Source organism: Betta splendens, chromosome 14, assembly GCF_900634795.4.
Source record: "Betta splendens chromosome 14, fBetSpl5.4, whole genome shotgun sequence".
Lineage (NCBI taxonomy): Eukaryota > Metazoa > Chordata > Actinopteri > Anabantiformes > Osphronemidae > Betta > Betta splendens.
Window position 1 is genome coordinate 12,983,830 of NC_040894.2, and position 13,468 is coordinate 12,997,297.

The following is a 13,468-nucleotide window of genomic DNA, read 5'->3' on the forward strand; positions in this document are numbered from 1 at the left end:
CCGGCCCTGTGTAAATAGCAGTGGGCCTGGGTAGAGTATCACTTTTCTCTGTCAGCCCCCTCCCAGGACTAATGGTTTCCTTATTGTACATGACTGTTGCTTTAAATCAGACCTATTTCCTACCTCGGTTTGTCAGATCACTGCCTCCACTGATCTCAATAGCACCTTTGTTGTGCTTCTATAACATATTCATTTTTCAGTCTCTGACATATGTCTTTTCATTAACTATGGCCTCAGAGGGTTGGTCTAAGTGTTTTTGACATTACAGCTGCAGGTTTAAACATCCTCGCACTTCAGTAGCTGTTCGTATTATCCAGATTCATAGCAATAACTTCAACACTTTTCTTGCCATGTAGGAGAAAATCACACCTCAGTTATTAATGCAGGGTCTACTGATCTTTCATGACGTTCTCAACTGCCAAGTATAAAGATGCAACTTTCTAGCTTTTGTTTCTAATGTAAGAGTCTTTAAGGAGGAAAACAAGAAGCAACAAAATTCCAGACATGCAGGGATTCTTCTCTGCCGCCTCAGGTTGCTTTATGCATGAGGTATCGCATTAGTTCACTATGATCACTTATCAGTGACTGACAGCTCTGACTTGTTTATATGCCTGGGATGTGTTTTTTATCTCTTTCCTGAGATATTATTTGTTAGTTTCCGCTCTGTACTTAAGTAGCGAGTTCGAGGGAAGTTTGGTGTCTGCATCATACGCATGATCAAATCGCCCGCCCTTTCCTGTCAGGTCTGATCTCAGGATTTTTTACTTTGCTCATTATAAAGGTATTTCCATTTTATTACATTTTCCCTTTTTTCCACCCCGTGTCGCCTTGGTAAATTTGCATACCTCTATTCCTAAGGAAAAAGAGTAATGACAGCAATTTCTTTTCTTTTCTCTCCCCCACTAGCCGTGTGAGTGCTTCGTTTAGCGGCACCTGCGAAAGCGACAGGCGAAGGGATGAGAAGTGAAAGAGAGCAGTTGATTAAATCATCATCAAGTCGTAGCCGCGAAAGTCAATTCTGCTCGCCGTCTACAATGATATCCTTTTATCTTAAAGTAATGAGCTATGGCACTTTTGCATCGGGTAATACGATGAGTTCCATTAGCATGTTCCATTTGCTTCACAAGCAAGGGCAAGTCATTCCAGCCGGCTTCTATCTTGGCAATCAAAGCAATTGGCTGCACAGGCAGGGAACGGGGAGAGAGGGAGAGTGAAACAAGGGAACAGATGAAAGGATGGCTGCTAGTGTTTTTTATGGATCACAACACAGTGGAAAAACTAAAATGATTTTCATTATTTGAGCCTGTTTGGTGCGTGTGCTTCCACGTAGCTGCAAATACCTGCTTGGTTGCATTACTGTTGTCACATTCGGAGACGTCTGGAAGCGTTGAAGCAGCTGAGACTGCTAATACTGTCTGCCGCAGCCGCCATCGATCCTGCGTGGGTGGCGAGTGCGATACTGTACGTGGTCCGTGGCCCTATTTAATCGCTAGCATAAAGGCACGTATTGTGTAGCGTAATCAGAATCTGCACTTGTCTTTCATTGCCCTTATTTATTGTCCCAGCCTGACTCTGTGCACACTGTATTAAAATGGGGGTGGAATGTTGTGGGTGGTGGAGGAATAGAGAGAAATGGAGAGCGGGGGGAGCGTCTGAGGAGTGTTTGCCCAGTGCGTTTATTGCCTCTGCATAATTTATGAGCTGCTGGAGCTGACCATCATGGCAGTGTGCCGCGGGCGGCCCCTGGGGCCGTGTGGGACAGGCCTGTAAATTGGATGCTATGCTCCTGCTGAGCTCGCAAGGCCCCTTTTTTTAACCATCCAGCTTGAGGAACAGACCAACCACAAGCCTCGCCAGCTACCTTTGAGCCCTGCAGGACCCCAGATCAGCAGAAAACAAGCGATGGAAGCAAGAAAAAGGAGAGAAATGGCAGGGCCGTCTTTTTCCACCTCTCTGTGCTGTCAGTCATTTTGCTGCCTTCCTTCATTTCCTCGCTGCCTAATCGACAGCCGCCTCCCTCTCCCTGCTGATACTGTACCTACACACACACACGCACAGTGCCAGCCCCTGCCTATATTCCCCCCCAGTGCCTTCTTCATTACCGACTCCAGTGCTTCTCTGCACCTTAGCCATATGCACAGCGTTGAGGGCCGCCAGTCACCCAGCATCACACTAATTAGTTGATAAAGAATTAAGTGGACCTTGAAATTGAAATTGGAAAGAAAAAATGAAATCTAACCACTTTTTCCTCCCTCCATTACAAAGTTCCCTTACTCTTCCTGTGATTTCTCCATCCCCAGCCCCAAGCAGGAGCACACATGATGGAATTATAATTCTGGCGGCAGCCAGTGTTTGGAGATTCCAGCTCCGTCTGAGTTTCTCATGGTTTTCACTGTTAAAAGGGCATGGCTGATCGGGAGAAATGTGACACATTTCAGTGCTTGTGTCAGCTAGAGTCTGATGAGAGTCAGACACTGAATAAATGATGTGATAAGTTCCTCCTTAAAGAGCTGACAAGACGGGCCGTTTGCAAAGTTAAATTGGACGATGAAACTCGCATCTCACAGATGAATGCAGTTCAAAGAGGAGGAGTTCGTAAAAATGCATAAACCTAATTTCAGCTTTGTTTTTCTGTCTCTTCCAGTGTGATACTGAGAGTGATCAGGATGATAAGGTAAGTTATTAACTGTGACTGTCATTTGCTATTGGTGCAATTAAAAGTAAGTAAGTAAGCAGCTTATTATATGTGCAAGTCATGTGTATAGATCTCATCAAATAGCTTTGGTTTTAAGGATTTAGGCACATGCAGATGAGAGCAGTGCTTGTTTGTCTTGTAGCTGTCTGTTTCTGTTGCTCACCCCTATGCTAATTAGAAGGCACACATGCTCTGCAGCTACTTCAGCTGTTATAATTTCAATCACCGCCTACTGTTAAGCTCTGTAACATCGTCATGCTGTACAACGCTGTCTTATAGGTTCATTTACACTTCTGTCTCTTAAACAACAGTAATTTTACAGTGGAGGCACACTAGTTTCTCCTTTAGTGGTTTTATTTTAGTATTAATGACCTAGAATATGTATCATTTTATATACGTTTAGCTGCTACCAGAAATTTATAGCAATAGTCTTTGCTCAGGTAGAATTCCTGAGGTTTAACCTTTCTTAAGCATAATGGACTGTGTGCAGCAAGCGTTCTGTGTTATTTGGGAGAGCAGTACAGCAATATACAGTGTGAAAGCTGAATGAATGGAGGCAAATCGCAACAGGTTGATCCCTGGTTGGTCACTTGGGGCCTGTAAAAGCACAAACACAATTACGTGGTGATCAGGAAATCAGATACTTGCAAAACGACATTGACCCCTATCATTTATTACTAAGAGTGTCTACTGTATGCATAGTCTAAGTACTCGACTAGTGCAAACAGGCCTTAGAAAGATTGAAATACAACATTATACTTGTAAAGCTTCTGCATCTACAGTAGTTACCATGTAATCGCTCAGCATCAGGGACAGTGAGGAGTGTCTAATTGTTTGATGCTTTAGCGTCTCTTGAAGAGTCACCCCAATTATTTCTGGCCACTCTAACAACGTTGCCAGCTTTTACCAATGATCAAACAAGACAGCGATGGTGCTTATAATCCGCATCAATGCTGTGGCAGTCTGCAAAGCTAAATATGCTGTGTGTGTGAAGCAGACACATCCAGGTCATCTTTACCATATCTGACGTAGCTCTGTTTCCAAAAGCCAGGCTGAGCATGCGTCATAAGAGCTGCCGTGTTACCCAATGACTTCTAACTAGAGATCTAGATCCACTCTAATGATTTAGTAATGCCATTTGCTTGTGGTGTTTAGACTGTGCAGCAAATTGAGTCATTACTCAGTGTTGTCGATTTAAATTGCTCCTGTCTCGGTGGCAATTCCTTTTTGTTTCAGGAAGAGAGAGAGAGCACAGTGAGCTGTAATCCCCCCAGTGACTGTATTAATTCACTCTGGCTCACGTTACGCTCCTGATGAACAGCACTGACTACACCTTCCTGTCATTGATTAATTGTGTTAAAGTAACAGAGGAGTGAATTAGTAAATGGGGGAACCCTTATGACAGGCTGACTCATGTGTTCTACCTTGATGTGAAGGAGTAATTGGAGCTCCAGTCAACACTTTATCCCCCCCAGTCCACGTCACCTCTGCCACTATCTGCTCCTGCCAGACACCAACCACTCTGTGCCCACTGCCGCCGTTGTCATTTGCATTCTGTGGGTACCGTAGTCTACTTTACAACGCCGCAGCAGTGAGGGACGCGGGAGAGCGCTGTCGTTTTAATGGGTCAAATGTATTCAGCTGAGAACAAACGTGGCTTATTTAGTTTCCCTTTAAAAGCAGGAAATGGAAAAAGTGTTCCCCGGAGAAATCATGTTCTGCCTGGTGTAGAAGGCCTTTGCCGTGTCGGCGGGAGCTGCCAGCCTCTGATAAGAGACAGCTATTCGCATCTCGGAGTGTGTGCAGACCTGCCCGAATGTTTGTGTGCACACTGGAACCTGTCAGGGCGTTTGCTGGTTACAAAGTGACCTCGCCAACATGTTAATGGTAGGAGGCAGGTTTACTGCAGTCAGTCTTATCTGTAGCATCACCACTAAGGCTTCCCATGACCCGCAATCTTTATTTATGTCTACTAGTATTGACTGTCCAATCAGAGCCCACATAAAAACAAGAGGAAGGTTTATTCTGCATATGATGTGTTTCTGTGCTGTATGTGTGAAATATCAATAAGTGATGCAGTGATTATGTGCATCTCTGCTTGTATTATTCTGCGTCTACACAGAAATTACTATATATTCTATATATAGGTGTTTGTCATGTATGTGGTCTAACCTGGCAATGGGATACAAGCACATATGCTTCTCTCCAAGCATTTATCACTGGCAATGTCCAGCAAAATGGGCTCCTGAACTCTGCTCTGCGGTCTGTCCGTCTGGAGGCTGTGAGGGAGGATCAGGTGGTCATTTTTATTAGGTCTAGACAGGACTGGTCTGTTCATTTGGAGCAGCTTGGTCCCAGTTACGGTGCTCCGCCTTACTGGCACGAATGCCGGCTGAAAGGAGCTCCTTCACTAGCCTCAGGTGTCTTTCATGTGCATCCAACAAAGCTCCAGTAACATTACCTCATTTCATAGTGTAGTTAACACCAACAGGTTTTCCACCCAGTGAGACCATTAAGGGGGGTGAAACATCCCCTTAACCTCACTGTGTATGATCCATAGCGCTCTATATTGTTCTTGGAAGTGATCTTACACACGCACTTTTATTGCTGTAAATGCACATTGGGTCTGATATTGTAGTATTTAATTAGGATGGAATATTTTTGCACGTTCTCTGTATTTTTAATATGGTAATGAATGCGCAGACAAATACCTTCATGTTTTCCTATAAACAGCAGTGAGTGTTTAAGTTATTCGCCAATTACTTAGGCTTGCTGTTAACACAATAGATCCAGGGTTTAATCTCCAGCATTTTATCGGCCTGTAGCTTTTTTATTCCTCTTCCACGGCCTCTGAGCTCCTTTTTTATAGAGACCACACCTTTCCTAAGTGTTATTTACTTGCTCTATCAGCAGCCGCAAGCTGTAAATGCCATTTTGAAAATACTTTGCGTCTTATTAATGGCCATGCAAGAGAGTGCTGTAATTTGCTGTGCTTCGCTCTTATTGGAAGCAGGGGATCTAAGTGGGTGCTTTAGAGCAGCCAAGAGAACCTGTTTGTCCTTGACATAAAATAAAGATCTGAACTGGTAATATATTTGCGGTTTCTCTTCCTTTATTGTTTTGCTGTGTTTGCCCTCAGGCAATTACAGCAGAAGAGTCGTGTTTCTCAATCACTCAGCAGCACTGTACATAAACCCATTTTATATCCTCCCCCCGATCCCTCCCTCCTTCCACCACAGTGAGAAGGATGAGTAATAAAAAGGAGAGAGCAACTTGTCAGCGCTAAAAGATTATATGTTTTGCCCCCTCCAAAGGACGAGAGTAGTGTTTACAGGCTTGAGTGGGTGCTCGCTAGGCCGAGGCTGAGGCTGATTGCACTAGAGTACTCTGTCAGCCAGTGATTTGTCATGTACTTTATCATCCTTGTCACTCTGCAGAGCGTTGTCATAGGTAACGTCGCCGTCTAAACCCCCTCCCCCCGTGCTTTGTACCCCGTCAGTGTTGGAAATTTGTATTTACTTTGGGGGAGTGTAATTTGTTCCTCATGGATAATATGACCCTTAGCGGAGCCGGATCACGGGTTAGTTGAAGTGATATTTTCCGGTAATGGTAGTCGTACATCATGGCTGTCAGGCCGGGTTAGGAGGCGAGCACATTACAGCTCCATTTTAGCACTGCAGGCATCTGGGATTATTTTCCATAACCAAGTATGACATGACCGCTCTGCGGAGTGCATTAAATTTTTACTAGCTTTTTTCCCTTCCCCCGGCAACTTCTGTGGCTTTTCCCCTCGTCTGGGTCCCGGGGCTGCCACAGTGATGGATACCCCAGGAGTCCCAGTAGCCCTGGCCAAGGTTAGCGGGTGTCACAGACCTACACTGCTCACCTCCATCCAATAACCAGCAAATCCCTGCTCCCTCTGAGGAGTGTGCACACAAGCCCACACCTCAGCACCGCAGCCTGAAGTTTGCACTTACACACACATGTACAACCAAAAGAAAAGGATACATTGTTTTTGAGATTGAAGGGGTTATTATGATTTAGATCAAGATTACACCTTGAGGTTTGTCCCCTCCATCAGTTTCAGCGTGACAATCGGACCCTTCCATCAGGAAATATAACACTGTTAAAAAGACACAGCAACCCAGAGCTGCTTCTTTTCTTTTCCTCTCTTCTTGGCAGCAAGGTCAGCCGTGTAAATGCCACCTCTTGCCATTGACAAATGGCCGCCCCTGTCTGATAATCAGTAGGGTCTCTGAGGTGGAGGAGCAGGCAGAGCTCATTAGCAGGCCGCAGATGAGAAATTAATGGGGAGATTCCAGGCCTGGCAGAGCTCGGCGCTGATGGGCCCTGGGTGGTGGGGTGGCGGGGTCGAAGTATGGACACACTCTGATAGATGGCCAGGTTAGCAAGCAACAACACTCCCAATAAGTCCCATATACACACACACACACCCGTCTGCCTGTCCTCCCCGCGTAACCTCCCCTCCTGCTTCCTACACACTTGTAGTGCATCCCGATTTTGACTTTTAGAAGCTGAAGGTGTTTGCCTACAGTAGCTCAGGTATGTAACTGTCACTGTTAAAGTATGGACAGAATGCTTAATAAATTGGTTCATTGCTTCCTGGTGCTTTGTGATATCTTTGGCAGCTCAATGAGACGTCATATTGTACAAGCCCTAGTGTGTTAGACTTGCCTTTAGAGGGTTCAACCTCACCAATTATTTATGGCTCCCAATAAAAGCTAACAATGCATGTGTTTGAATAGGACAAGGTAGCCAAGTCCTTGAAATTGTTTGAATCGTGTATCAAAAGCAATGGTTCAATTCCCAGTGCGAATGCGGGGAATGGAAAATAATTCAATCAGCAGCAAAAGGCATGAATATGCTGTTTGAGTGAGACGTCGACTCCTGTGGAAAGAAAGTCATATCCATCTTTTCTGACCTACAAAGAAAGACTGTCTTAACCAAATTAAGGCAATATATCAAAGACTTTGGCCACATACAGCGAGGATTTGGAAAAGAAAAATTATATAACTCCACATGAATAAATATTAGTCTAGTACATAGAAAAGTAGGAGTAGACTGTGGCCTATTCAGCCTCTTCATCAATTGGATGTTTATTATACATTGCATATTAATTTTGGTAGGTATGTTCACAGCCAGGTGTTGAGTCCCATACATCATTGGTTAGCACCATATTTCTATTACTGACACTAACATTAAAATTGCCCTACGCTCTAAGCCAAACATAATAGTCATGCTGCTAAATGTGTTGAGCAAGGCTAAATTACCGTAGGTACATTTTTAACATCTTAGACCTGTACAATGAGGAAGTTGCTCCATGTGAACATGTTGGTCATAACAAAACACAGGGCTGCTGTGACATGCAGTGTATGTAAAACCATGTGGGTCATGTTAGACCGGCAGATTTGTGGCCGATCAAGAGTGAGCAACATCCTGGCTCCTCAGGTGTCTGTGCTCATTTCTATTTATGAGGCGGTGTTGCCAGTTACCGGGTTTTAATAATGCATGGTGTAAGACCTTGGGTTCAAAGCGTGTGTGTGAAAACGGCTGCTTATGAAAAAAAATTGGCAGTTGTTATTCAGGAAGCCCTTTAGAGCACCTATCTCCTTTCTCTCACACTCTATCTTCATGGTTCACTCTCTGCCCTCTCTCCCTGCTGAGAGTGAGTTCTCCCACACGCCAAGGTTAAACTTTCTCGCTGCGCTCGGCGGTTGTCAGTCAGGCCCCGGCTCACCTGCACATGAGCCCCCCTGGCAGCCAGGCCAGTGACTCTCACACAAACTCGCTGCCTCCTCATTGCCCTTTTGTCAAGTCAATGGTTTCTGCAAGCAGCTTGCTTTAGACCTGTCTGGCTCGCTGCTCCTCAGCCTTTCATTCTCTGCAGCAACTTCAGCTTAGCCACAGAAAATGGTTTGGTGTCCGCAGCCAAAGCAAGATTTCCTCTTTTCTACTGCTGTTTATCAAATGACTATAGCCAAACCAGTTCACTTGACACAAAGAGTGTTATTTGTACCGAATGATCTGGTCTTACTCTTAATGTGGTCAGAGATGGAGGTAATTTAGTAAAACATACATTTTACTTTAAAGACATTGATGCAAGGAGAATGATTTTAAATTCTATTTGAGATTTTATGGGGAGCTCATCGAGGCACGCCTAATGTAGGAGAATGTGAGCTCTTTTGCTAATTCCCGTCAGAACTCTGGCTGCAGCATTTTGTACCAGAAGTATCTGGGACATCGTATTAGAAAGGTCCAGTGTAGACATAAAGCATCACTTCAAAAAGGGATGCTCCAAGTTTAGCAATGAAATGCTCTCGTGAAAAAAGGGTTTCATTTATACACAAGGTTACGCTTAGGTAAGATAAATGCTGGTCAAAGATTTATCGGATTCCCTACAATAGTATTTGAGGCCAACACTGTGTCATCTGGACTAAATATTTATTCAGATTACACACCTCTAAGATTACAAAAATGTCTTGTCTGAATGTAGAAGTAGACAGACATCTGGGCCCCTTTGTCTATTAAGCCAGTGCTAAAGTTCGCTAACTGGCACAATTCATTCAGATGTGTCACTGGGTAGTAGCAATAGAACTGTCAGTTCTTGCCTAAGTGAGACGCACTTTACCTGAAAACTATTGGTCAAAGCACCAAACCCTGTTGATCTCCTTAATATTAACCTTTGTGTGCATGGAAAACTCTTAAGATAAATCATAAATAATCTGAATTGTTACTGTACAGTAGCTAAAACTGAAAAGCGAAATTGTTTTGTCCACTTTTGATTGCTGTCACAGGTAGAGGTACACTACACAAGGAAGTAGGGGAGATGAAAAATGGTAACACACCTACACTTAATGCGTAAATGAGACCCAGCCTTTCACAATAACGACACTGTCCTATGACATCAGAGACTCTGGGTCCACCAACTCGACCACCATCACCCCACACAGGCACCACTACCAGCATCATCACAATGCTGCTTGTTAGAGGCCGTGTAATTAGGCGACAGCGCTTGTTGCAAGAAGCCCCGGTCACAGAGGCATGTCCAACCCTTGTCCTGATTGCTCCTTGGGGAATTATTGACAAAACACCAGGATCATTGCATGTTGGGCTCTAATTATGTGTACAAGACATAGATGGCCCTGGGGAAATTAAATAAAATTCCCCAGCTTGATGGGTCCTCTGCACTCATGGGATCCATTCTGTTTCTTATTAAGCTCAGCCATTGTCTGTCTTTATGAGGCCGGTTTGTGGAGCTGGGCTCCAACTAAAATGCTTTTAAGTGTCTCTCTTTTCATAGTGGCGATACGTCAGTGACTCATCGAAAATTGCCTGTCAATTTCTGATCTGCGCTGAAAAGCGTGTAGGCATTAAAGCAGGAGATGCATTGAGCAAACTCTAACTAACGCTGCGGCTGGATGTCCATACGGAACCTGGGTGAGCAAGCCGCTTTCTGACGCTGCAGCTGGGTCCAGACTCATTCGAACACCTCCGCTCTAATTCCCTTGACCCAGATGCTCGACAGGAATTGATAGTCTTCTGCTTGTGCAAATGAAGTGATAACTGGTTTCACCCAGATTACACAAGGCCTAAGTGGCACTGAGAAAACTTATGGAGATGAATGAATTCATGAGGCTGCCTGACAGCTTCTTAACAAGCAGTATAATAAAGGATAAATCAAACCGCTACCATTTTGCCTCTGAATGATTTCAAATTAAAACCAAGGGAGACGGCGGACCCCCTGGGACAGGGTGAACTTGAATATAGAAAAGTAGCTGACGCTTATGTATATTTCTCTATCATTAAAACAGCCTAATGACTGATATAAAAAGGCTGCATGTGCTGTAAATACCCCATTCCTTTTGATTCAGCACAGTGGAGAATAGCCCATCTTAGAGGTCTGCCCAATGATGATTCCTACTGCTATTAATAATTAAACACTTAGCAAAGATAGCAAATTATCCAGAACTGTTCTGAAAACCAATATCTCCACAGTAGGTCTAATAACTGTAAATGTAAATGCTTTTTATGTAGAAAGTTAAGAAAAACAGTTAAAAAAATAACAGGTACAGCAATTACTTTCTCCCGGCATCATTAAATGCTCTATACATCGCTCGGGCAAACAGCAGGTCAGGTCAGATCTTTATGCAAAACTCTGGAGACTGTTGCCACTTTGATTACTCTCCATCGATTGCTCATATAAAAGTCTGCGCAAGCAGAGACTAAAGCCTCAGACAAACACAGATCTTTAGGAAACCATATTCCCGGAAATGTCAGGTCACCTCACGGATGGTGCCGACATCACAACAACGCATAGCTCTCTGGTCAATTAAGCATGGGCAGAGCCAGGGTTGTGTCAGCCCATTCCTCCCAGTCCCACATGCCCTGTGGCGATGTAACCAGCCGTCTCACTGGTGCTGTGAGCGCTCGCACACACACAGACACACACACACACACACACACACAGAAATTGTTACCAAGACCGCCATTCAGAGAATAATTGGCAGAAGATGCAAATGTGCTGGCAGCCACACTCTGAGGCCGGAGAAAAGAACGTGATGTGTTTCGAATGGCAAGTGGAGGTGAGTCACACTAACACTGCTGCCCTTAATGATATTTCTGCTTGGCAAAGTACACAACCAGGGGAGTGAGACAGAAACAATATCAGCATGCAAACTAATGGGAGCACAGCACTTATATGGAGGGAGAAATCTGCGAAAATATTTATACTCAGCATTTAAACAAAACATTAAGACTTATTCATTTACAGTAAAATTTCCCTCCAATATATCTACAGTTCCTGTCGTTCATTTACATTTAACCTTAAACTCCTATCCACATTTGTACACTGCAGGAAGCACTATTACATGAGAGAGGAAATACAATACTTAGATGCTAACTTGCCATCTGTTGTATTACTATACCAATTAAATTATCTCCAGTGTAGCAATGCTGCACACAGGATGCACTGCTGGATGCACTGCTGGCATCCCTTGCTTCAAACAGCTCTTGTTTACAATAACTAATATTAATGAGACTACACAAGTTAAAACACATAAAACGTGTCTTAGCATTCAAATAAAAAAGTGTCCTCATTTTTGTTCACAAATATTCATGCAGACCTTTAGTGTAGTGTTATGCTGAGTCGAATCATCTATCACCTACAGTTGATCACTGACGGGTGTCAACGTGCCATCTCTACCCTCACACATAGACACATATCATGACCACAAGCACGCCTTCACAGACGTGTTAGATCGCAAAGTCATAGGCATGCAGTTCTAAATAACAAAGGAAGAGACGTGCCCTTTGGGTGGTGAGATAGCTCATTACCTATGAGCGACCTTCCATCTGCACTCATGGCTGCTCTGGGAGCCATTATGATTATGATGGAAATCTCACAAGCCATTACTGGGAGACAGCACAGAGCTCACTGCAGACACACTAATGGACTCATTTGTAATTGGGAGAGAGGGAAATGACTCTGGGAGCTAGCGGTGGCTTTGTTTGATGGTCTATGGAAGAGCACATACTAGATATGATAAATGAAACCGAGTTAGTTGTCTATCTGAGCCAAACTCCTGCGCTGCTTTGATCACATGTGCACCCACACAAAAAATGCCCCCGTGTCCAGAAGTGAATTAACTCCCAGGAGCCTGTTCATAATCTCTTTTGATGGAGGGCTGAGCTGCAGGGTTTGACTCATGAATCATGCAGATCCACAGGATGTGTAGGAAGAATTATTAAGTAAAACCTTTCTAAAATGTGATAATAGTGTTGAAATTGACTGTATAGTAGGCGGAGAAGGTGTCACCTGCTAAATCTTGGGATTAATGGTAAAACCCATGCTGATCCCTCAGCAGGCTATTCAGTCGTGAGCACAAGTGAAGGGCCCAGGAAGATTTAAGTGTGCTTCTTTGTTGGTGTTTTGTTGGTTTAATTTGTTTTGGTAATTCATCTGCGAGCACACATGAAATCCATATTGATCCACTCACTGTTTAAAAAGACTGTAGAGTATTCTGCACTCTATAACTTATCTCTCCCCCTCAGTTTATTTCAGCAACATCTGGCATGTAAACTGCCGGGGTTTATTTGCTATTTCTCATTAATTTTAATTAGCTGAGATTCCTTGTTTTGTGTTTGCATTGTCCCCACAGTGTTGCTCCACACGCTTCGCTGTGATTCGCTTGTTACTGTATGTCCCAATTCCAGAAGGATTAGGAAAAACCACAAGTGCCATTGTGGTAAAACATTAGTTCAGCATGTGCCTGCAACAATAACAATATAAATGAGAAAATGTATTTCCTGAAATTATTAATGTTGTGAGATTACGCCGGGAAATAGTAACAAAACATTTTGAGAAATGACCTTACAACAAAAATATCATCCTGCATGTGCAGGAAATGGGCATAGCAACATAATCATGAAAAAGAGAATCTTTTAAAAACCTAATCCTAAAGTCCTAAACAGCACCACACCGTCCAGCATGGGACCCTGAATTGAAGGAAGTTATATTACTTCATATTATGTTGTTCTGGCTGATGATGAGGTATCTGCATCACCTGCCAGAGGAGCCTGAATGTATTAATATTCCTCATGGTTTACCATGCGCTCCTGCATGCAGCCGTACGTTTTGCACGGTTGCTCCTCTGTGTGCTTTGCCCGTATCCTATCTAGTAAACCAACAGGACATTTAACTACATGTTTATACAAGGAAGCTCTCGCAGCATGAACCTGACGGGGACAAATCAA

General features: G+C 43.8%; 1 protein-coding gene across 11 annotated transcripts in view; it reads left to right on the forward strand.

Moving 5' to 3' along the window:
• Nucleotides 1-13,468, forward strand: part of auts2a (activator of transcription and developmental regulator AUTS2 a) — a 198,115-nt gene that overhangs the window by 119,639 nt on the left and 65,008 nt on the right. For all 11 annotated transcript variants that reach the window (XM_029172675.3, XM_041073885.2, XM_041073884.2 and 8 more), the window contains one exon: nt 2,645-2,674. In XM_029172675.3, coding sequence (XP_029028508.1) covers nt 2,645-2,674 — 30 coding nt within the window. The remainder of the gene's footprint in view (nt 1-2,644; nt 2,675-13,468) is intronic.